Source organism: Typha latifolia, chromosome 6 (assembly GCF_019914945.1).
Source record: "Typha latifolia isolate L0001 chromosome 6, TyphaL0001v2, whole genome shotgun sequence".
Classification (NCBI taxonomy): Eukaryota; Viridiplantae; Streptophyta; class Magnoliopsida; order Poales; family Typhaceae; genus Typha; species Typha latifolia.
In genome coordinates this window covers 3,611,548-3,634,094 of record NC_133091.1, presented here as the reverse complement: position 1 = coordinate 3,634,094, position 22,547 = coordinate 3,611,548, and the positions used below count along the sequence as shown (strand labels likewise).

Below are 22,547 nucleotides of genomic sequence, written 5' to 3'. Positions count from 1 at the left end.
TTTAAATAATTTATCAGTTCATTAACAAGAGGAAATGACCAAACCATTTAACTTAGAAAAGTTATTTCAATCTGTTTAATAATCGGATTTATAACACAAAACAAATTATATTGTTCATACTTACCTCACGCACGTGCAAAACCACGTGAGTATGAACCCGAGAGTCGGAGCACCGCAGCATGTAATCGACTCCCGCGCTTCTCACCTGCTTCCTTCTGCGACCCGCAGAGTTAAACGAGAGCTCGGGGTTTTTAGGGTTTAAGCCTCCTCTCCTCCAAATTCTTTGGTCCAGCTATGCCTCCCGAGAGATCCAAACCGGCTCCGAATGCCTCCTCCTCCACTCCTCCCCCTCCTCCGCGAACCCTAAACGTCCAGAAGTTCGCGGAATCGCGCGCAAGCGAGCTCGAATCCCTCCACTCCATCGTCTCCGACCGCTTGGGCGGCGACTTCCGGATACAGCGTGGAAAGAGGCGGCGTACCACTGGCCACCGCGTCGCCAGGAGCCGGCGCCGGGCCAAGCGGCAGAAGGTTGGGGACGGTGGCGGCGGAGAGGGGAAGGCGTCGGGGAAGGAGGGAAAGGTGTCGAGGAGGGCGAGGAGGAGTAAGGAGATGCGGAGCAATCCGGAGTTAGGGTTTACGACTGCGGGGGATGGGACGAAGAGGTTGAGGACCCATCTCTGGCATGCGAAGCGCTTCGCCATGATGAAACGATGGGGGTTTTACCTCCCTCTTGGACTTCAAGGAAGGTAAGGTATTTTGACCACTATGCTCGGGTGTTTGGTTAATTTGGTTGGAAAGAAAAAGTTGGTTTTTTTCGGTAAAAGATAATTCTTTTTATGAAATTGTGAGCAAAAGAGAAGATAGTATTGTAATATGCAATGTTAATTTTCAAACTTTATTATCATTAATGTCATGCAGAGGAAGAGGTTCGAGGGCCGTTTTGAAGTGGTTAAAAGTTGGTGCAGTTGCACATGATACTAGCTACTCTCTTCCTATCCAACTAGAGGGTCCAGAGGCAGGCATTCCCTTTTCACTTTTCTCAATATGAGTTTTTTGTACACATTATTATCGTCTACACCGTGTAGTTAAGAACAACGTTGTCCAGAACAGAGTTCTTCTGCAAACTACTAACATTATTTAATGCACTTGTTTGCTATGTCTTGCTGAAGTACCAAAAGCCATGACATTTTTATTCAGGAAATGCTTCTGTTCTCCTGCTGACTTTCCTCTGCCTTAATTGTGTTCAGGGTTCTTTAAAAGAGATATTGGGAATGGTTCTACATCCTTCACATTCAGGAAAGTTGGAGATCGCAGAAGACCTATCACAGCTTGTACTTCGAGGTGTTTGCTTTGAAAATGCTTTGGTAGGTTCTTAGTTCTTTCAGCAAGTTTGTCACTCTACTCTCGGGAATGTGTTATTGACAGGTTCTTTATCTTACTATTTTCTTCAGCTTTATCATGCTGGACCTCATTCTCAATTGGTTGCTCCAGTGATCTATATGTGGCGGCCGTCCTTTAAAGATGATAACTACGTCAGTACTGAGCAAAGTATTTCACCCGATGGTTGTAGCAGCGTTGGTAGAAAAGAATGCATTAATTCTGTGCGTCAATTGTGGATATGGATTCATGCTGCTGCTTTTGATGAAGGACTTAATGCTCTGAGATCTGCATGTGAGAAGCAGGTAAACCTATCCAGTTAGTTACTTATTTCAGTTGGAGTATTAATCAATCCCTGTTGTTCTCTTTTGTTAAACCATGAATAGCTTCTATAAATCTTATGGCCTCCATTCATATTTCAGATGCTTGTATCTGGTATCTCTGTCAGTTGTAACGCACATGAGGGACGTATTGCAAGATTGGAATTAATGGGAGCCAAAGCAACACAATTTCTTCAGAAAATTTTACATCCTATATCCAAGTAAGAATTTGTTCCATCAACAACACCATGATGTTCTGGATGGTATCGACATCTTCTCTTTCTCATCGACTTCTTTGATTTATAGGTCACAAAGGACTAGCGAGGACACTGAATTCAGAAATTCTGTTTTGAATGCTTTTACCAGCTCTCACCTTCAGAATGATTATGTACTTGATCTTCTTCAGTCCAATGCAATTCTATCCTTAATGGTTCATGATCCCCGGGAAGTTCCATGCCAGGGAACTGAACCTGCATGTGAAGTGTCTTCTGCTAGCCATGAGAAAATTCTTCAGGAAGAGGATAATCTAGATTCAAATGCCATGGTCAGTGGGGATTCTCTCAAGAATAAAGAAATTTTGTCAACATTGTGGTCAAATCCTGAAAACCATGACATTTTTCTTTCTGACGGTAAAACTTTATGGGATTCCAGTTCTAGGATAAATCCTCCTATTCCAGAAGATATTATTTGCAGAGATAAGCATCAAAGACGTTTAGAACTTTTCCATCTTAATTCGACCAACAATGGAAGGCCAGCTATTGAAGAAAGTTTTAGTAGATCTTGCCCAATTTTGCTATTAAAACATGCTGAAGTGGGGCAGTTTTTGAAGTGGTAAGATCCAAATTGTTCCTATATTTTTCTTTCTAGGAATAATAAACATTTCTTCTTTCCTAACATCAACCGTTCCTCATTAAGACTAATAATACACATTCATCTATTAGTTTCTCTAGCATGGCTATCATTTTCCATAAAAGAGCCTTGCTGCTGCTGGATATTATGAGGAAAATATAGCAAATGTTTGCTCAGCCTGTGGTACCTTAAGTTGCAGTCCACTATAAGAATGAAGTTTGTCAATTCTATATAACTAATACTCGCTCACACATAATTCACTAAATCTTTAATTGGTCAATCCTTGCTGCGCTGTCCGTATTAGTGTTCCAATCCCAGTCCGGAGGCCTTGGGTGGGGGTCTATATTGCCCAAATCTAGATTTGACGTAAAAAATTGTTAAACTCCACAGAAGATGGGACTGCAAGAGTTGAAAGGAACCTTGAATGAGCATCGTGGAAGTTCAAATGAGACATGCCATGTTGGGAATGTTGGAGTTTGTAGCAGATAAGAGATGGATTTCGGAGTTTGTAGCAGATCAGAGATGATTCACCCGAGTTCAGATGTGGACTTGAGAGATCTGGAAATCATCTGGTGGAGCTCTAGGATCATTGTAATCTAAAGGGGGCAGGAGACTTGATACCACAGCTTGGATTTCCTTTTCTGTCTGCAAATATTAACTGATAAAGATCTTTGACCTATTCGAATTTTGCTTCCATTCATTAGTAGTATCCTATTTTCATTAACTCTTTGTAAACCCCTCCCCCTGTACAGTCTTTGATTATTTGATTAATAATATCTAACTGGGCTTAGCCCACTTTTCTCTAAATATCCTATTTCCATTAGTAAACAATTGTCTTGGATCCTCATCAGTCTTGATGGATCAAATCCCACTACTATTGTGTTTTTTGATATCTCGATTGCTGTTAATTTGTTGTCTTAATGTAATTTGTATCAATCTAATTGTTGGTTTCTTATGCTCCACAGGTGGTCTATTATTGTACCTTTGAGTTGGGTGAAACCTTTCTGGTTTTCTCTGGTGTCAGGTGGGGCTAATGCAATTGGTCTAAGAGAAAGAAGGTGGATCGCATGCAATGTAAGATAAACTATTAAGTTTTGTATCCAAATACTAGATTAAATATTGAAGTTTTAAAATTGTTACAAGTTAACTGCTTACTTTAACTGGATACTTAGTAGATCTTTGCCATGATGGTAGCTTCACAGCTACTTTTGCATTCCCACTAGGGTGTGTTTACAATCTGCTTTAATCTTGCGGACTCATGTTCTCTTCTTCTTTTTTCACATTCATTAAGTGAATCATAAAAAGTAGTTTTCTTTCCATCTGGCATTAGGAGAATAAACTTGCCAAATTTTTCATGATAGATATTTCTCTGACTACATAATGACTTCTTGCAGAATGGCTTACCATGTTTCCCACATGATTTCCCTGATTGCAAAGCTTATTCTTTGTTTATGGCTAGTGAAGCTGCTGCATTTGATAGAGCAGCTGAGCTTCGCCCTCTTGCATTCAGACCTCCAAGAGTTCCTATACCTTCTCCATGGGATTCCATTGCAGCTAGCACTGACAAAGGACCCGACATATTAAGAGGCTTCAAGTCATTAGATGTGAAAAGTTCTCTTACAGTAGCTTCTTTCCAAATGTTTATACCAAGAACATTGAAATCTTTAAATCAATATCTAGAGGACATCCATGAGAAACATTTGCTTTCTTCTAACATGGAAACGAGCTTATCTGAGATGGTTGGCAATAGGAAGCCTGATTATGATTCTGGAAGTTTTGACATGGTCCTTGCTGGCAAAGAGCTGTGTCTTGTAAGAGTCCTGCTCCACGCTCATAAGGAAGGTGTTTTTGAAGATGGGGCAATCATTTGTGCTCCAGTTCTAGCAGATTTTGCAAGTTGGAAAGTGAGGTATGTTGCCCTTGAGATTTTTCTTACTTGCTGTTGCCCCATGGCAAGTCTTTGGCAAATTATCAATGTGCCAGTTAAGATAGGATCGTATTGACCTCCAAAAAATTGTTGTTTAGTCAGAGTCGGTGGAAATAATCCAGAAAAGAAATGCTTGCTCTGTTTGAACAAAATTAGCATCTCTTCTTGCACTGGTAAGTTGAACAGTTAAATTTGACTTACAAAGGTATGATATACCATATTCCTCGAGAGATAAAGACATTGAATTGATGAGGAAATTGTTAGATTTTCACTTACGTTCCAATTACTTATTTGCCATCCTCCTTGTAGCATGTTGGTTCACTAAACTTGTGATTTTAAATCATGAAACCTGTATCAGAAAGAGGTCAAAGTAGGTTTGTTTGATTCCTTTTTCACCTTCCTTTTGATCTCAATAACTTTTGAAAGTGAAAATGGTTCTGTTTTTTTAATTTCTATGTGATTTTGATCTGCCAGATGTATCCTCTCTCCAGCCATATAGATTATCTACTTAGCCGCTATCCAGATATATAATTTTAAAGAAACTTCAACATGATCAAAATGAAAGAAGAATTAACTTCCCCAAACTGAACTGCACTAACAAACCCAAGGTTTGCCTGTATAGATAGTCTTTCCCTAATGTGTTGTATTTCTCAAAGTTATTTGTCACTGTTAGTGTTCAGTTTATCTGATCAAAAGATTGGTATTTCCATCTGGTGTAGTATAATCTCTGTTGTAATCGACCATCTCTTTGGATTTTATTCTAGTGATAACCAAGATAATAACTTCAATATGTGGCTGCAGATCAGAGAAAGAGGAAGACGAATATCAAGAACAGTGGCAACTTCAACTTCCCCAATCTTACATTGGGTCTTATTTCACTCAGGTGGATTCTGGGAAGTGGGAACTGCAACTGCCAAAAGATGAGGCTAGCCAGCAGTCATTCAGATGGCCCATTGGCTTCATCACAACCGGGTTTGTTCATGGGAGGTACGGTTCCATCTATCTTCTTAGGTATATGATATAAGAAGGATTTACACAACCCTTTTAGCCTCTCCAGGACTCTTCAATTGTTTTGAGATTGCATCTCTTTTTTCTAGGTATATTTGCAAAACTAAAGCACCTCTCTGAGTGTGATGAGAAGTTTTCAGTGTGTTATTTGTTTGAGTAGAACTTTTTCTTAGTTTCTGCCATAAGACTTAATTGCAGGTGGTAATATGTATAAAATTTACTAATGATTTAGTTATGGAATCATTTATTTGTTGTGTTCAACAGTTCCAAGCCTGTGGCAGAAGCATTTTGCGAATCAAATCTTCTATCCTTCGTGAGGAGGCAACAGTGGTCTCAGACGCAGAGTAGAAGACCTGAAATCTTCGTGCTGGTCCGAAACATGAGATCCGCCTCTTATCGGCGCGCCATCGCCAGAGTTGTTATTGAACTGCAGAATGATGATCTCCAGTTCATGTAGGCCTCTGCCCAATTTTGTGCTTTAATTTTATCTCCTGTTCATATTGTAGAATATTGTGCCAATTTTAATCAAAAATATTTCATTTTATTTGTTATCTATTTTTGTCCAACTACAAATTGATATTGAACTTTTTAAACTGGGATTTGGTTGCTGCATGAAGATAAGACCAACATTGCACTCTCTTATCCAACTGCAAGTATATTTATTCGACTCCCAATATTGATACTTTCTCAGGGTTTGTTTCTTATCGGGTTTAAATGCTCCGATAACTTTCCCCAATCAGATACAAGCCAGAAGACAATTAGGATAGCAAACAAATATAAAAGACTGATCTATGGCTCCGAGCTATCTATGGGCCACCTGGCACAGAGCCAAGCATCAAACACTGGAGCAGGTGGGAGTCGCGTGACAGTGCGACGTGAGAGCGGGCGGCGGCTTGGTCTTCCTCCGCCGCTTCCTCTTCTTCGACTCCGGCTCCGTCTGACAGTCGCGCGAGGCCGCGTCCTCGGGGAGGCTGCTGAGCCCGTGCACGGCGGCCGAGGAGGAGTCCAGCTCGGTACCCGGCGGAAGGCACGGTCGGAGGGCCGCGAGGGAGGTGATGGGGCACTCCTGCCATCCGATGGCCGCCACGTCGTCCCTCACCTCGTTGAGCTCCAGCTCGGCACACGGCATGACCCCCCGATCCTGCACGGTGGATCTCCACGGCGGCATGAGATCCGACGGTCGGAGGTATGCGAAGATCTCCTTCTGATCCCCACCAAATAGTAAATAAAAACTAAAAAGTACTTATCGAAGAAGAAGAAAAAAAAAAAAAAAAAACAGAGAAGGTTATATATAATAGAGGACCTTGGTGCGGAGCGCCATGAATCCGTGCATGCGGACGATCTGATTGCAGGAAAAATTGGAGGAGATTCCATTAAGAATAGTTCAATAATTTGGTGAGAAGAATGCAGATCTTAGAGAGTGAGAAAGAGAGACCTCGTTGAGCTGATTGAGATTGAGCCAAGAAAGACGATTGGATTCCTCCCTCCGGACGAAGGCGACGTAGCCTTGGAGCGTCATCTTCCGCTTCTCCCCGCTCATCTCTCTCTCTCTCTCTCCCTGCCCCTCTCTCGATCTCGACCGACGCGGTCTCAAATTTCGTTTGAAATCGAATAGCTCTTGGATTTATGGAGAGGAAACAACGGAGAGCAACCTTCACAAAGTTACCAAAATACCCTCTTCCATCTCTGCCAAAATGAAAAATAAATGGGCCACGGTTTGAAGAGTAAATCTCATATAGGTATTGGACGGATTTAAAAAAATTATAATTCTAAGTAAATAAATATAAATAATTTTTTAAATATAAATTAGATATTAAAACATATACAAATACTCGATTTCGACGTTTATGCTAGTAATAAAAGAAGGACCCACTTCTTCTACTCATATTAACTAAAATTTTAGTAACTTATCTATACAAAATATTAGACAAAGAAATAGGTATAAACTCAATAGCCCCAGAAGGATTAGGGAGCTTAAGAGTAAGTGCCACATACGTCTAACCCCAAGCAGGAGGGGAGGGGTATCCGAAATCTGAAATTGCCGAAAAGCTTCAAACACTATTTATACCAATAATATTCCGATAAGACCGTATCTATTCAACGTGATAATCATGGGGGCCAGTAGATTTGTCTTAAAAGTATCATAGATCTCATGGAAGGAGAAGTTTTTAGTTACATCATTGTTGCTGCTAGGCTCAAGAGAAGATAAGCAAAGCATGTCACTCGACATTACAAACATTCTCATTATTCACTGTCCAAATCTTAGCATAAAACTGAATAAGACAGTTAATAACATCCTTCGTTATATCCACCACATGATCATTGTCATCCAATAGACGACAGAACACGATTGTTTCTTTCTTCTAATCACAGTAGAACTCTGGAAACATGCAAGAGATCAAATTAGAAACTCATTTTCTCATTCTATGTAGAGAGGACAAGTAATTTAAAGGCAAAAAAAGCATGAGAGAGAGAGAGAGAGAGAGAGAGAGAGAGAAATAGTACTATATTTGCAGAAAAGGACGAGTTTTGTAAGAAATAAATGGGAGTAACTTTATCGTTTTAGCCCCTAGCCTCTTTTCATTTTACCCCCTCAGAAAAGGCAGTCTTTGTTCTTCTATTTGCGTTTTGAGAGAGACGAGGGAAGACCAAAAACATCTGTAGAGAGAGAAAGAGAAAAAGAGAGAGAGAGAGAGAGAGAGAGAGTTGTAAACAAACCCGAAGTGAGAAGAAAGGGTAGGGTTAGGGATACGAGAGATGGTGGAAATTACACATCGCCCTCATCATCATCATCGCCATCACGGAAGGCTCAAAACCTCGCCTTTTTCTAGGAGGAAACGGGAAAGAGCTCTCCTACCTTCTTCTAAACCTAACCCTAATCCCTTCTCTCTATTCTTTCTCTCTCACCCTCTAATCCCTAAATCCCAACCCTTCTCTCTCTCTCTCCACCTCTCTATCGTCTCTCGTCTCTCGTTTCTCATCTCTTTCTCCCTCTATGGTCTGTCTTCTCGTCTCTGATTAGAGCCCATTAGTCGTCGCTGCGAGGTAAGGTTCTGCCTTTCTCCTTAATTTTTTTCAATTATCTTCATCTGGTTCTTTTGAATCCTTCTATTTTACTCGGTGGGTTTGTTGGAATTAGTGTTTTAAACGGGGGATCGTAGTTTCTTTGTGGGTTTGATGTTTCTTTTGGTTTTGTTCTTTTGAGCTCTTTTTGAATCGTTTATTGGCTTGGTTTCTCAAGTTGGTGTCTTGATGTGCTGCATTGTATCTTATGGGTCTTGTTGATTTCATATGCCTCGATTCTTGGCAGTTTATTTGTGAAACTGGACAATGCTTCTGATTTATTAGTCGTTCTCTGGTATCTTCTCTGTCTCTTTGTTTAAAAGAAAAAAAAATCTAGTGGCTAATTTCTCTTTGCCTCTCTACATTGACTAGTATTAGTTGGTTTCCAGGTAGCAGAGGCAATTGGTCTACTTCTACCTTGCAAGGTCGGATAAGCTCCAATGGAAGCTTTGGGGGACTCTGGATTTGGAAGCATGACTGCTGTGACAAAGAGGAGGAGGAGTGACATTGCAAGGAGACCTAGGTCAGAGCCGCAGCTTATTACGGAGCACCGAGATTTGTCATCCCATCCATCTATGCCGTATTCTAATAATTCAAGTCCTGAAGAGAATGTAGGTTCAGATGGTGGATTCCGTAGGAAGGAATATTATCTTAACAATCCCCCTCTGAGGAGCTCGTCAGGTAATAGATTTGAAGGTATAACTGACTTGAAGAAACATAAGAGGGATTATAAAATTGGTGTAGAGTTTGATGGATACCATGGAAGTGGTAGCACAAGAGTCGGAAATGGGTCTGATTTGAAGCGGTGCAGTGAAGGCGTCCTAGCCCCTGCTAACTGGAAAAGCACAAGCAAGGTTAAAGAGAGCTATGAATGGCAATCAACATCCCCTGGTGATCACAATATGCATCAGTCAACAGGACCTATGAATTTATCAACTGATACCAAGCTGAGAAAGGTGAAACTCAAGGTCGGCGGAGTCACACGCACTATACATGCAAAATCCAAGTCGGATATGGGAGATGCTGGCCCCGTTTATGCTAAGCCTCCACGCATAGGAGATGCCTCTCGGCATCGGCAAAAGCTTAGTCCTCAGGTATTGCATTCCTGATATTTTGTTTACTCTTATGTTACGAAGCTTCAATAAGTTTTGTTTATTACGTTAGAACAATCAATAGTCTTCCTGATCTGACAACTTTAGTCGCGGCTATGAACGTCTACTTCTTACTTTATGAATTAATCCTGTCTTATGTTATGTAAGAAGGTTGTTTATCTCATTGCCAGCTCAGATGATAGAAACTCTAGAAGAAAGTGGGAAGGCGGTTGTCAATAATACTTTAATCTTATCTAATCATATATCATTGTGCGAGTTTATCATCAATTTCTGCTTAATGGCCTTGATTTAATACCCCTTTGGTGACTTTTCCAAGGATTTTTTATGTTATGTCTCATTTAATGTAGTTGTCTTCTTTCTAAGATCACTCTGATGCTCACTCACAAGAAGATTGAAACATATTGCAGGAAGAACATTCGAAGGATTCTAATGGGTTGAGATTTTCTCATATCACAAAGGAAGATACTCGGGGCAAATTTGGTGAAGGGAGCTTAGCTGGGAACGTGCCCTCTTCTGACCCTGTCCGTAAGAGCAAAAGGGTTCCAAAGAGGCGAGCATTAAATTCTGAATTTGATGATGCCGACGAGGATGATGAAATACGCTATCTTGAGAAACTTAAAATTTCTAAAGTTGCTGCAGATAACTATGTAGAGCTTGAGGATAATGGGGAGGATAATTCGAAGAAGCGTAAAGTTTCCAAGATTCCTAGAAATAGGAACGCTCCCTATGAGATGGATGAGGACTTTGTTTTGTCCCGATCAAACAGGGAGAACCGGAAGAAGTCAAGATTGGGGAAGGAATCTGATGATACTGACGCTGATGAAGAAGAACCTGGTTCTGACGGTGGTCCTGAGACCAAGAATGTTGAATCACCAGCTGACGTCAGAGCTGAGCCTCTTACAACGCGTCAGAGGGCCCGTCAATCAGGCAAGAGTGGGAATGGTGAAAGTTTGATTGAGTTCCCCAATGGGTTGCCACCGGCCCCTTCAAGAAGTAATCACCTAGCTTATGTTCTAGCACTGCTGGTTATTGTAAGACACTGTGTTCTCCATTGAGTGCTAACTCGACATTTTGCATTATGACTGCAGAGCACAAGGAAAAGCTTTCTGAAGTGGAGATACAGGCAAAAAAAGCAGAAATTGCTCAACGGCGTAAAATGCAAGTAGAGAAGGCAGATAGAGAAGCTCAGGTTCGGCTATAATTACTATAATTATTGATAGTTTGCTTTATGCCTTTATTTTCTTGAACTGGGAAGCAGTAACTTCAAACATACAGGCTGATGTAATAAGAAAAGTACGGGGCCTGGACTCCGATAAGAAGAAAGAAGAAAAGAAGCAGAAAGAGCTAGAAGAAAGGGTATGTTGGACTTTCCCTGATCTCACACACACACACACACACACACACTTCAGTTGTTTGACCTTTACTTCCCTTTGGGACTGAATGCATCCTATTCAGGAGAAGGCAGCTAAATCACAAGAATTGGCAGCAAGCTCCATAAGATGGGTCATAGGACAGACCGGTACCATTGTTACATTTGGTGAAGATATAGGTATCCCAAGTTTATTGACGTCCAATCCATGCAGGTCAGTACTGTATTATTCTATTTCCAACTCTTGTTGCTTCTACTGATTCCTGTATCACTAGTTTTAGCACACGCTTTTTGTTCTATATATTCATAAAGGCTGTAGTGCTTGTGTCATAGTTATAATCGTTTTTATGTTTTTTTGTAATTTGTATAACATAAATTAGTGTAGGTTTCTGCTCATCCACTTTGCTGATTGTTTTCTTTGGCTGCCATTTCTTAGTTACCCTCCACCACGAGAGAAATGCGCTGGTCCATTATGCACAAATCAGTACAAATATCGGGATTCCAAGTCCAAGCTTCCCCTTTGCAGTCTGCAGTGCTACAGAGCTGTCCAAGGAAGCGCACATTCACTAACATCATTTTAAATGCTCCTTACCTCGTACATGTGTTGGATCTTTAGGAGCAAAATCCTCTGTAGGAAATACAGTGTGACCTGCTCTAAAGCTATCCTCTTTCATATACTCTTATATGCTGAGTCTTATATAGAGGTTTAGCTTTTGCATTTGGCAAATGATATGAGCTAAAGAAGCGTTTATAATTTCTTTGTTTCATGATGTATGTACTTGTTATATAGTTTTACAAGCTATTTGTTGGTGCATGAGCTTGGAAAGATAAATTGTGGGCATGGATATCATTTTATTTTTACTTGTGATTGCTCTGTTAATATTTATTTTTGTTTTGTAAGTATCTTTGCCGTATCCTTTCAGATGCTCAATGATTCGAATATAATACTCACCTAAGGCTCGATGTTGCTTAGGTCAAGACTGTATAATGACTATATTATCTAGGAAGTTAGATGTCTTTCTAAGGCAGCTTTCATTTTAAGCTATTACATGAAAAATATGATGGAGGAGCTGCAAGCAAGCAAGGAAAAGAGAAAAGAAAGATCACCTTATGCCTCTGAAAATTCAATCTAACGGCACCAAACTCAAAAATATACACATCTACGAGAAACTAACGACTTTTATGGGAAAAGAAAATTTAAACATCATCTTTGCAATACTGCTGACTCTTGTCAAGAGGCCAGAACATGCTTCAGCTACATACCAGTTCAGAGAAAACGCAATGGCATGTTAATTTCTGTTATATATTGTTCTTAACAAATATCAATCAGTAGAAGATATGACTATAGACAACATATACACCGCAAACTCCTCGAACAAAGACCAGAAAGCTCCTCTCATGATTTCTTCAGGACAATATTATTACTTGCCAACACCAAATTCTGAATTTTGTGATGATCTATGGCCCTTCTGTGTACCCTGAGAGCCCATTAGATTTCATGTATTTCTTTACTAAGAGCATGACAATAGCAAGAGTCAACCCAACCGCAGCCCATGTGAGGAATCGGCCATCGCTGGATGGCTTGCGAACTCTCGTGGTCAGTCTTGCTTCAGACCTTGGTGGTTGTTCATCGGCGGCCTCTGCTGCCGGCACCCTTCTTGATAACCTAACTCCGGCAGTGAAGCTGAGCCTTAGACGCCCTGCAGCAGCATTCAGGCGGACCTCACGGACATCTTCCACAACTCCCTGCTCTGCATCTGGATCTGGGAGTGCTCCAGATGGTGCTACCACATCAGAATTAGGATTTGTCTGCATTTGTCTGTCTGCATTATTTGGTTGTTCATCAGTAGTAGAGGTTGGAGGGAGGGGAGGAACTGGGGGAACCTTGCCAAGCATATCTTGATGAATCTGCAGAAAGATATTGCACAAAAATGAGTACTACAGATGCAACAGTAACATTAACAAGAAAAGGAACTTCAAGTGCACTATTCAAAGTAAACCTCATCTATAAGTTTCTGTCTTTCTGGCGTTCCATATTTCGGAGCAGCTTCTCGTGACCTAATGGCAAGTATGCGCCTTTCTTCCTTTTTGTAGTCCAACGAGCCCAAGGCACCATCTGGGTTTGTTGGCATGAATGCAATCAAGGCCACTAAGGCTGTGCGCACTGGAGAATCAGGGTGAAAATGACTAGTATAAGGAATAATGCTTGGATTGGCTACTCAGAGGTGTATGCAACACTTTAACATGGAAAAAACAAACCATGAGACTATGATAATAAACGAGGTTGATAAAAAGGATGAAGAAAAAGGATTAACCTTAAAAAAAACCTCACCAGAAATCAGAAGTTAGCAGGCCTCTCATTTCCAGAATGACTTTCTAAAACTCGAGGAAATTTTCTAGCTATATCATATATAATCACACAATTTTTGTTATGATTAAAGCATGTAAATTACGAGCTCAAGAATTCTCTAAACATAACAAAATCAGCAACCCTCTGAGCAGATGAAAGAAACTCACATGTACTCTAGCTTCTTTAGGAAACACGTCCAGATAAAATACATAGCAGAAAGGCTTATCCAAATAAACTTGTAAGAGCCCAACATCAACAGAAGTGCTACGTTAGTGAAATCTCAAACGAACTCCAGAAGAAATTGATGCAGGGGTTTACAACCATGGTTTTACTGCACAATAACTCCATAAGATACAACAATACCCTGTGTTTTTCCTATAGTTGGTAATCCTCATAGTCCACTGATGGAAAGGAAGGAAGCTATGTTTGCAATGACATAAATGTTTCATCACAGCAATTATAAATGTTTCATCATCCACATTTTTTGTCTAAAAACAACTGGCAACATACTACCTACATTACCAATACAAAATTCAACTTCTAGTTGAAAAATCTAGGGAACCATGTCCCAAGAGGCCATCTATACACCGGTACAGTTGCCCATAGTCCATATCTTTGCATATGTTCTATTCTCATAATCGGGTTCCATCTCACAATAAATTTAACTATTTAAGCTTCTGTGTTAATATACTATACAAACAAAATTGTTAGAGCAAACTGTCGGACAGTGCTTATTCTTGGGGAGCTACTGCATTAATTATTATCTGCATATGCTCATGGGTGTCACTTTTGATGTTAGCCTATTATCATTTCTCAATGGCAAAACAATGTTAAATGTCTTGACGAAAAACAGGAAAACAAAATTAAGTTATTGTAACACCATGCTCATATAGTTCACAAACCAAAAGGATGAGCAAACAATGAAATTTTGGTGCTCAGCCTCATACCATGACAGTTTCTGCAACAAATAACAATAATGTTCTATCTATATTGTTTCAGAATTACTGATCTTATAGATAGAATTTTTTTCATACAAATGTCAATTTTGCTTTTATCATAAGACAAAATGATCTCATATGACTTATTATGCAGCAAATCATTATTATAACACCATGCTCGTATAGTCTACAAACTCAAAAAAAAAAAAAAGAGCAGACTATGAAATTTGGTGCTACACTGAACACAACATGACCAATCAAGAATACAGAATAACAAACATTCAGATCGTCTATTACTCTATTTATTCTGGCATTCTAATTAATGGACAGCCAACATAAAATCATGTCCTATCATGTTCTTTTCCTCTAATTTTACCTTTGATATGGAAAAATCTTGCCTTCTCTTACAACAATGACAGTTTTCATCTTCCTCTTACTCCTCCACATATGTTCAATATGTGGTCTCCATTGTCACAATCAAACCATCTCAAGTTATCCTGCATTATTCTACCAAGCTTGTCTCTGACACCACGAATCAAGCCCCCCCAAAAATATATAATTTTGAGTTCCAGAAAATAAAAACTATTGCTGAAAGAAAAAAGGTATTGACACAATAAAGCATTGATTAACAAGTAACAAATTTAAATGAGATATATCTCATAATAACGAATGCCATGCATGTAGTCTCCAAACCAAGAAAATAAGACTAGCAAGATTTTCGGTGGTTCACATCCAAATAAAATATAAATGCATGCTAGCTACACAACAGAAATTTCAAGTAAAAAAAAAGGGAAAACCTTTTTATCTGTCAAATATAAGTTAATATAGCGATAGACATCACACTGTACACACAACTACCAATACAATTTAACTCAGAACATCAATCGAAATATATTCCATACATCTACTACCTGCTTTATTCTCATTGTTATTGACTTATCATAAGACCATGCTAACATAGTCTACCAGCCAGTAAGCAAGCCAAGAGCAGACTATAAAAGGTTCTTATCTCACATTGAAACAACAATTCACTTACAATAGCACCATTTTTGTATAGTCTACATCTACAAACCAAAGATAAGATTGGACTATGAAATTTCAGTGCTAGCCCCATGAAAGCATAACTAGCACTATATGTTAAAAATGTTACTCCGTTGTAAACATCAGACAGAACAATGCCAAATGACGTACCTTACAACAAAAATATTTTTATTATAGCACCATGCTCGTATAGTCTACCAACCAAAAATATAAAAGGCAGACTATGAAATTTCGGTTCTTGCCCAGTGACAGTTGTTTGTAATAACTACTGCTACATGTTGACAAATGTTACTTTCTGTTGCAATCATCATTCAAAATAATGTCAAAAGATGTACCTTGCAACAAAAAAACTTGATACTATAGCACCATGCTCGTATAGTTCACAAACCAAAAATAATAGCAGACTATGAAATTTTGGTGCTTGCCACATGAAAGTTGCTGCAACAATTATTACTACATGTTGACGAATGTTAATTTCTGTTGTAATCATTAGACAAAACAGTGTCCAATGACGTATCTTACAACAAATAAAATTGTTATTATAGCACCATGCTCGTATAGTCTACAAACCAAAAATAAGAGCAGACTATGAAATTTTGGTGCTTGCCACATGAAAGTTACCGCAACAACTATTACTATATGTTAACAAATGTTACTTTCTGTTGTAATCATTAGACAAATACAGTGTCAAATGATGTACCGTACAACAAATGAAATTGTTATTATAGCACCATGCTCATATAGTTTACAAACCAAAAATAAGAGCACACTAAAGTTGCGGCAACAACTATTACTATATGTTGACAAATGTTACTTTTTGTTGTAATCATTAGACAAAACAATGTCAAATGGGGGACCAAAAATAAGAGCAGACTATAAATTTTGGTGCTTGCCACATGAAAATTGCTGCAACAACTATTAATATATGTTGTCCAATGTTACTTTGTGTTGTAATCATTAGACAAAACAGTGTCAAATGGTGTACCTTACAACAAATAAAATTGTTATTATAGCACCATGCTCGTATAGTTTACAAACCAAAAATAAGAGCAGACTGAATTTTGGTGCTTGCCACATGAAAGTTGCTGCAACAACTATTACTATATGTTGACCAATTTTATTTTGTGTTGTAATCATTAGACAAAACAGTGTCAAATGATGTACCTTATAACAAATAAAAAATTTATTATAGCACCATGCTCGTATAGTCTACAAACCAGAAATCTCCGTGCTTGCCACATGAAAGTTGCTGCAAATACTATTACTACATGTTGGCAAATGTTACTTTCTGTTGTAATCATTAGACTACAGTGTCTAATGATGTACCTTAGAACAAATGAAATTGTTATTATAGCACCATGCTCGTGTAGTCTACAAACCAAAAATAAGAGCAGACTATGAAATTTTGGTGCTCGCCACATGAAAGTTGCTGCAACTACTACTACTATATGTTGACAAATGTTACTTTCTGTTGTAACCATTAGACAAACAGTGTCTACTGTCAAATGACGTACATTACAACAAATAAAATTGTTATCTCGTATAGTCCACAAACCAAATAAAAGCAGACGATGAAATTTTGGTGCTACAGAAAATTTGATGTGACCAGGTTAAAATAGACTAACAATTACTAAGATTTAGTCCCAATTATTCAGGGTCGAGTAATTGGATCTTTCATCCCCCACTCATCTTTAGTCATTGTGAGGCCTCATGTTAAATCAAGTCCTATTATGTCATTTAAAATTTCGTCCTCAGACTTCAGTATTATTCTGCCATCCCCGCTCAAAACTCTTTCTAGTAATAATGATCACTCCTTGGATATGTGACATCCCTTAGACATTTCTAAACTATCTTAACTCATTTTTCACTTCACAGGTAGAAAATTTAATCTTCACACATGTACATAAATGTGTATGTGTGTGTGCAAAAATATACTATGCAGATGTATCCACAGATATCATTTTGTTCTTATAGTGGGACAAAACAGCCAAAATGTCAGACAAACATTTCGTACCCATTCACTGAAATTTTCCTATGAGACAGCCAGTGCTAACTTATACAAGTTCTCCGTACATAAAAAAGCAGTACAGTTACGATTAAACATTCAGATTTACAGGAGAAACAGCTGAATGCATGCTGGTCAAAGTTTTTTTCTTCATTGATGCTAGGATCCCCAAGGACTTAAGACTTCTATTACCATCCACTATGTAGAGATAAAATCTACAAATGACTGATCCGATATTCCAGCTGTGAATTCACAGTATATTAAAAAATTTAAACTGTAATCGTCATAAATTGGTATCAAACCTACCACTCCATGAAGGTTGCCAATGCTCAGGGTGATGATTTGAAATACTGAGACAGATCTTTGTCTGAGTTTCAAATCGACCATTTGGCTAATCAACAAAAAGAAGAAACAAGTCAAACATGAAAACAAATAATAAACTATATAAATATCTGAGTGTAGCTAGATAAACACTGATAGTTAGCATCATGAAGGAGGGAGGCTTAAACGGATAATCCGCAGGCAACTGGATCCTCCCGTGATAGATTCCTCCCTCGAATTCAGAATCACAAGGTCCGAGTATTGCAAATTGCCACTCAAATATATTCTCCTGTTTACAATGCATTACACACATCAATCTTATTCTCGCACTTCCTTATCTTCATATCAAGCAACAAAAAAGAAAATTCCATTAACAACCAAATCCCTCTACTATGCTTCATCGCTAAATATATATGAAGATAAAAGAATAAACAGGGCAGCTAAAATGTGTTAAATTAAAACCAGATCGTCGAGAGAGAAAAAACGATCAATCTGAAAACCCAAACAAAATCAAGATTTTCTAGAAGAGCAAGAGAATCATTTCAAAACTTTAAAACTCAAGAAATCATCGGGAAGACCTAACTCCAACCTGCTCCCATCTATCTGTTTGGAGGATACCGAATACGAGAAGAGAGACGAGGGAGAACTAAGGCTAGGATTTTCGATATCTTGAGTGATTATTACCTCGAGGGGAAGGCCGATGAAGTCATCGGTGGGGTTGGATCGCATCTCCTTCAACTCCTGAAGGATCCGCTTCACAGCCGGGTTCTTCCGGTTGTACTTCTCCTCTCCCGCCGCCATGGGCGAAGGTTATCACTAGTCACCACCCCGGCCGCTTATAAAACCGGCATAAGAGAGAGGAGAGATGGTGAGAGGGCAAATGCTTGGGAGTTAGATCCTTCGCACTGCTGTAGTTTTAAATGCTACTAGAATGCCCTAGCAGAGGTAGAAACGTAAATATATGGGGGAAAAGAGGTGGCGAGAAGACCTAAAAGGTAAACTTGTGCGGGAATAGTTGGCGGTTCGATGTCCGACGGACCATAGACGGTTGCCACGTATATGATTAGCATGGCCGTAGTAAACGTGGTTGGAATTTAGTGGCTTTTTCGATGCGGTCCACCTAGTGTAAAATGAAATGCGATCCAAGTAAGGATCCGAAACCCGATATGGCAAAGGTCCAAAGAGCACAGAGATGTGAAACTAGGGCTTCCGTAGGATGCCCAGAAGTCGTTTGATGAAATGCCGTTTCGAGAAGTTCAGGATATGGCAGAGAGGAGCAGGGTTTCTTCAATGCGATGATTTAATGAGTTATCTGAGGTTGGTTCGTTATAAGGTGCCCTTTGGACCTTTTCGAAGAAATGCAGGCAATATAATTCAGAAGAAGCTGCTCATAAACATTCAGGACATGTCAACTATGGATTGAGAATTTCTTTTAGCAGCATATATAGTATCACGATGTTCACCAAATCATATATAGTATATCCGCCGCATTATAGAGGCAATCCCTGTGCAGTTGATGGAAATATTTGGAAAGCTCTTCCTTGGTGCCCTGCCATCTCCCCGGTCGCAGCGATATTGAGTTGGGAAAGCTTGTTTTTAGGATTCTAGTAAAAATGGAGTCAATGTATGATGGCGATTACACACTTCTACTACCCGATGTTTACGCTGTTAGGAATAGGTGGAATGGTGTTGGTAAGGAAAGGAAGATCACTGTGGAAGAGGAAAGAGGAGGAGATCAGGATGCAGTTTGACATAAATATGGTGTTTGTACACACATTTTTAGCTACAGATTGGTCTCACTATCAAAGTTGGTATGTATATTCTCTGCTAGATGAACTGGACAAACAATACTCTCCAATAATGGCTATCTACCATGGCTCGGGAACAAATAGAAATATTAAGCACTTAACAATATGGCTGGAGTTATATGAATGCAGATGTCTGGTGGATTACTCTGCCTGGTAAATGCAAGAACTTTAACCAGAGAATTGAATCTTCTATGCACATAAAGTTATACATGAAGACTGTCAGTTGATGATCTACAGCATATGCTGTAAGTTCAAGTGGCAGCTTCATTCTAATTTGTCAGTAGGAATAATACTCTGAAAGATCAATCACTAGAGATGTGCAAGCTCTTATTGAGTTATGCTCTTCACTTTTCTCATTATGAAAAAGTAGAGGGATGAAAGTATTAAGTCTAACAGCCATATCCACTTAGAGTAAGATAGATCATGGAAGAGTTGCACTACAATTGGATCACATTTTAGATGCACAACTCTTGAGTTCATTAGTTCAGTCTCAAAGACATGTCTCATGTATACAAGGAACTATATACTGCTATTAATCATTGGACCATCTAGTTCACAAATCATTTCCTGGCAAAAGATGCATGCAAACCTCACATGCTGAGATGGCAATTGCTGCATTCTCCATAGCATTCTTAACTACTAATTTTGCTCCATACTAGCCTACAAGAGGCTTTATCGACGTGACAATCGTATAATATTTCCTTGTCCAAAAACTACATCAACTTGCATCTCTTTAAAAGGATTAATCAACCATTTCAACGAAAATAGAGAAAGAGCTAACCATTTTATTCAACAACAAAGTACATCACACATTACATAACTGCACAAAAGAGAAAAACATTTACTAAAACAACACAACTCCACAAGACAGACAAGAAATTAACACACATGCACTCCTGAACTAGAAGCTATTAGAGTAATTATCGAAGTTTCAGCACTAAAACATACTGGCAGATGCAACAACGGGCAGGGCCTGGCAAGGAAGCTGCCAAGGCTTCAGCAGAGGATCCGAGATCTCTGGTATGCCCATTGGCATACCACTGGACTCTTCCATGAACCAGAGGACCGAATTCACCGACTGCAGCCTCTCACTCAATTCTATCAGTTGGGTCCTCAGAATGGTGTTCTCCGACTCCAACCGTCTATACTGACCTGCAATCATGTCAGACTGCATCAAGATTTGGTTCTTCTCGTTCTTTAGATGGGCCACTTGGTTGACCAATTCATCCAAGTGCTGCTTCTTTCTTATTCTCGACCTCCTCGCAGACTCCCTGTTAGAGAGCATCCTCTTTCGCTTCCTCGGATCCACAGCGGCAAGCTGCAGATCTTCGTCGGACCCAGAAGACTGGTTGGATTGCGGCGACGACATCTATGATTTACACTACTCGGGCTTGTCCAAATTATTGATTTTGGGAACTTGATTGTTCTTATTATGAATCAAATGGATGGATATGAAGGCTAGTTCATGAGATCACATAGAACCAGTAGAGGAAAACTACTGAGAAGGAGTGAAGGAAGCAGATGCGGTGCAGATGGAACGCCAAATTCATAAAGGCTACAGAGGAGTTTTTAATAGATCTTTTTGCAAGATCATTGATACCATGAACAGGGTCTTCCAGTGCAAATAGGGCTCTTTGTAGAAATGAAGAATATGTGGAAATCAGTGCAATACAATCCAAACCCACCCAAAAGATTGGATTTTGGAAGAGGATTCCAAGAACCCAAATCAGATTACAATCAAAAGATCAGCAAATTCCCAAGAAACACGTATTATTTGAGATAAATCATCCGAAATGCTCCCTCAAAACCAAATTTTGGTACATGAGTGGTGCTCCGGAAGTAAGAATATATCAATATAATCAACAGAAACGAACTGAAACCAAAAAGAAAAAAGAAAAAACAGAGAAGAGGATAAGAAGGAGAATACTTAGCTTGCAAGAACGCAGAACGCTAAAAGGAAACCAAGCAGAAAGAGATTTAAGCAACGCGAAAGGGAAGGGGCCGAGTAGTCCAAGGATGAGGCTATTTATAGAAGACGGTAGGAGCATTTTGGGAATCATATATTTGTTTAATTATTTAAATTCTTAAAAGTTTGATATGAATTCGAGTCAAACATTTTCTACATAGAATACTTAGATTTTACTAAATTTTAGCTAATATACTAAATCGCATAATTTATATTTTAAACTGTGTATATATCGTTAAATTATTACTCCAAACTAAATATTATTTAGATAATACTTTAATTTTTATGAAGTATATAATGGATTCTTAAAGCCCTGTCCCATTGACTTAAAAATAAGGGTTTTTTTTTTATAAGCATACTAATAATAAGGTTAAAACATAATGTGCAAACACCTATATAACTATATTATATTTAGAACTTCTTGCCCCAATATTCTTAGATTATATTTATCCTTTTTTTTTTCTTCTTGTCCATCCTGTTATTTTGGGTTGCGTAGCAGTATAGTACAACATTTGCCCTTCTCCTTTTTTATAAACTAATAATTTACTCTCTTTTTAGACAGGAAAAAAAAAACTGGTGGTCTAATAATAATTTAAGAACAACTGGTGCCCATCTCCTTTTGCTATTTATTAATAAAATATTGTTAGTTTCCGAAAAAAAAAAAAATCTTAACTGTTACAATTTGATTTGAAGTAGAATGGGATAGCTTAAAATTAAGCTAAACCACAAAAATAAGCTGTAATTTGTCCTAATAATTTACTCTTGATCAAATAAAATCGGCTAGGAGAACGATAAGAACAAGATAAAGATAAGCACGAGGAAAAACACAAGCATTAGAAAAGGTAAGATTAAAGCTAGCTTTTGTAAAGGACTATTCTTTTTCTCTTTATTATGATATGCAGGTGTTAAATGCTTAGGATTGCACCAGCAATGACCTTAAATGTTTTAAGTGCCATGGATGACGGTAGAGGAGATCAAATCTACACTTTGCACTCTCATTTGGTCCAAAGAACAAAACTTTTCTATGATGTTTATGCCGCACCTTATAAATATCTTTTTAGGGGGGGGGATTACAATTTACCCTTACTTAATT

General features: G+C 38.8%; 5 protein-coding genes across 13 annotated transcripts; 2 read left to right on the top strand and 3 right to left on the bottom strand.

The window, feature by feature from the left end:
• The first annotated feature begins 178 nt into the window (after positions 1–178).
• LOC140791216 (ribonucleases P/MRP protein subunit POP1) lies at positions 179–6,312 on the top strand. Of its 7 annotated transcripts, none has more exons than XR_012109539.1 (11): positions 179–746; positions 919–1,015; positions 1,248–1,364; positions 1,452–1,682; positions 1,800–1,918; positions 2,004–2,528; positions 3,512–3,620; positions 3,941–4,455; positions 4,572–4,646; positions 5,275–5,460; positions 5,746–6,032. XR_012109539.1 is itself a non-coding variant. In XM_073141640.1 (11 exons), exons 1-11 carry the CDS (start codon positions 295–297, stop codon positions 5,796–5,798), a joined length of 2,475 nt encoding a protein of 824 aa, XP_072997741.1. In that variant the 5' UTR covers positions 180–294; the 3' UTR covers positions 5,799–6,032. The 7 variants fall into 7 exon arrangements, 6 of the variants coding, with proteins under 6 accessions (XP_072997741.1, XP_072997738.1, XP_072997740.1 ...); XM_073141640.1 differs by having other exon boundaries at positions 180–746; positions 4,576–4,646; XM_073141637.1 differs by lacking the exon at positions 4,572–4,646 and adding an exon at positions 6,173–6,312 and having other exon boundaries at positions 181–746; positions 5,746–5,934.
• Positions 6,121–7,193, bottom strand: LOC140791218 (uncharacterized). Its single transcript, XM_073141645.1, has 3 exons — positions 6,917–7,193; positions 6,785–6,823; positions 6,121–6,685 (listed from the first exon to the last, which is right to left on the bottom strand). The coding sequence occupies exons 1-3, from the start codon at positions 7,019–7,021 to the stop codon at positions 6,317–6,319; spliced, it is 513 nt and encodes a 170-aa protein (XP_072997746.1). The 5' UTR covers positions 7,022–7,193; the 3' UTR covers positions 6,121–6,316.
• A 918-nt stretch (positions 7,194–8,111) lies between these two features.
• Positions 8,112–11,886, top strand: LOC140791098 (uncharacterized). 3 transcript variants are annotated; one of them, XM_073141491.1, is made up of 7 exons: positions 8,112–8,526; positions 8,934–9,638; positions 10,064–10,649; positions 10,745–10,845; positions 10,932–11,012; positions 11,112–11,239; positions 11,462–11,886. In XM_073141491.1, the coding sequence occupies exons 2-7, from the start codon at positions 8,985–8,987 to the stop codon at positions 11,604–11,606; spliced, it is 1,695 nt and encodes a 564-aa protein (XP_072997592.1). In that variant the 5' UTR covers positions 8,112–8,526; positions 8,934–8,984; the 3' UTR covers positions 11,607–11,886. The 3 variants fall into 3 exon arrangements, with proteins under 3 accessions (XP_072997592.1, XP_072997594.1, XP_072997593.1); XM_073141493.1 differs by having other exon boundaries at positions 8,121–8,531; XM_073141492.1 differs by having other exon boundaries at positions 8,390–8,526; positions 8,917–9,638.
• A 405-nt stretch (positions 11,887–12,291) lies between these two features.
• Positions 12,292–18,618, bottom strand: LOC140790329 (ubiquitin-conjugating enzyme E2 32-like). Its single transcript, XM_073140356.1, has 5 exons — positions 18,365–18,618; positions 17,832–17,969; positions 17,666–17,750; positions 13,026–13,189; positions 12,292–12,933 (listed from the first exon to the last, which is right to left on the bottom strand). Exons 1-5 carry the CDS (start codon positions 18,479–18,481, stop codon positions 12,484–12,486), a joined length of 954 nt encoding a protein of 317 aa, XP_072996457.1. The 5' UTR covers positions 18,482–18,618; the 3' UTR covers positions 12,292–12,483.
• A 1,682-nt stretch (positions 18,619–20,300) lies between these two features.
• Positions 20,301–20,857, bottom strand: LOC140790509 (bZIP transcription factor 53-like). Its single transcript, XM_073140618.1, has 2 exons — positions 20,437–20,857; positions 20,301–20,308 (listed from the first exon to the last, which is right to left on the bottom strand). The coding sequence occupies exons 1-2, from the start codon at positions 20,855–20,857 to the stop codon at positions 20,301–20,303; spliced, it is 429 nt and encodes a 142-aa protein (XP_072996719.1).
• Between the last annotated feature and the right edge of the window lie 1,690 nt (positions 20,858–22,547).

Excerpts from the sequence above, each read along its gene's own strand:
- LOC140791216 (XM_073141637.1), top strand. The coding sequence starts at position 295 with ATGCCTCCCGAGAGATCCAAACCGGCTCCGAATGCCTCCTCCTCCACT. Across the intron at positions 1,683-1,799 it reads GATCTGCATGTGAGAAGCAG|ATGCTTGTATCTGGTATCTC; the intron begins GTAAACCTATCC and ends TTCATATTTCAG. Across the intron at positions 3,621-3,940 it reads GAAGGTGGATCGCATGCAAT|AATGGCTTACCATGTTTCCC; the intron begins GTAAGATAAACT and ends GACTTCTTGCAG.
- LOC140791218 (XM_073141645.1), bottom strand. The coding sequence starts at position 7,021 with ATGAGCGGGGAGAAGCGGAAGATGACGCTCCAAGGCTACGTCGCCTTC. Across the intron at positions 6,824-6,916 it reads ATCTCAATCAGCTCAACGAG|ATCGTCCGCATGCACGGATT; the intron begins GTCTCTCTTTCT and ends TCCTGCAATCAG. Across the intron at positions 6,686-6,784 it reads TCATGGCGCTCCGCACCAAG|AAGGAGATCTTCGCATACCT; the intron begins GTCCTCTATTAT and ends GGTGGGGATCAG.
- LOC140791098 (XM_073141491.1), top strand. The coding sequence starts at position 8,985 with ATGGAAGCTTTGGGGGACTCTGGATTTGGAAGCATGACTGCTGTGACA. Across the intron at positions 10,846-10,931 it reads AGGCAGATAGAGAAGCTCAG|GCTGATGTAATAAGAAAAGT; the intron begins GTTCGGCTATAA and ends TCAAACATACAG. Across the intron at positions 11,013-11,111 it reads AGAAAGAGCTAGAAGAAAGG|GAGAAGGCAGCTAAATCACA; the intron begins GTATGTTGGACT and ends CATCCTATTCAG.
- LOC140790329 (XM_073140356.1), bottom strand. The coding sequence starts at position 18,481 with ATGGCGGCGGGAGAGGAGAAGTACAACCGGAAGAACCCGGCTGTGAAG. Across the intron at positions 17,970-18,364 it reads TCATCGGCCTTCCCCTCGAG|GAGAATATATTTGAGTGGCA; the intron begins GTAATAATCACT and ends CATTGTAAACAG. Across the intron at positions 17,751-17,831 it reads TCATGATGCTAACTATCAGT|CCAAATGGTCGATTTGAAAC; the intron begins GTTTATCTAGCT and ends TTTGTTGATTAG.
- LOC140790509 (XM_073140618.1), bottom strand. The coding sequence starts at position 20,857 with ATGTCGTCGCCGCAATCCAACCAGTCTTCTGGGTCCGACGAAGATCTG.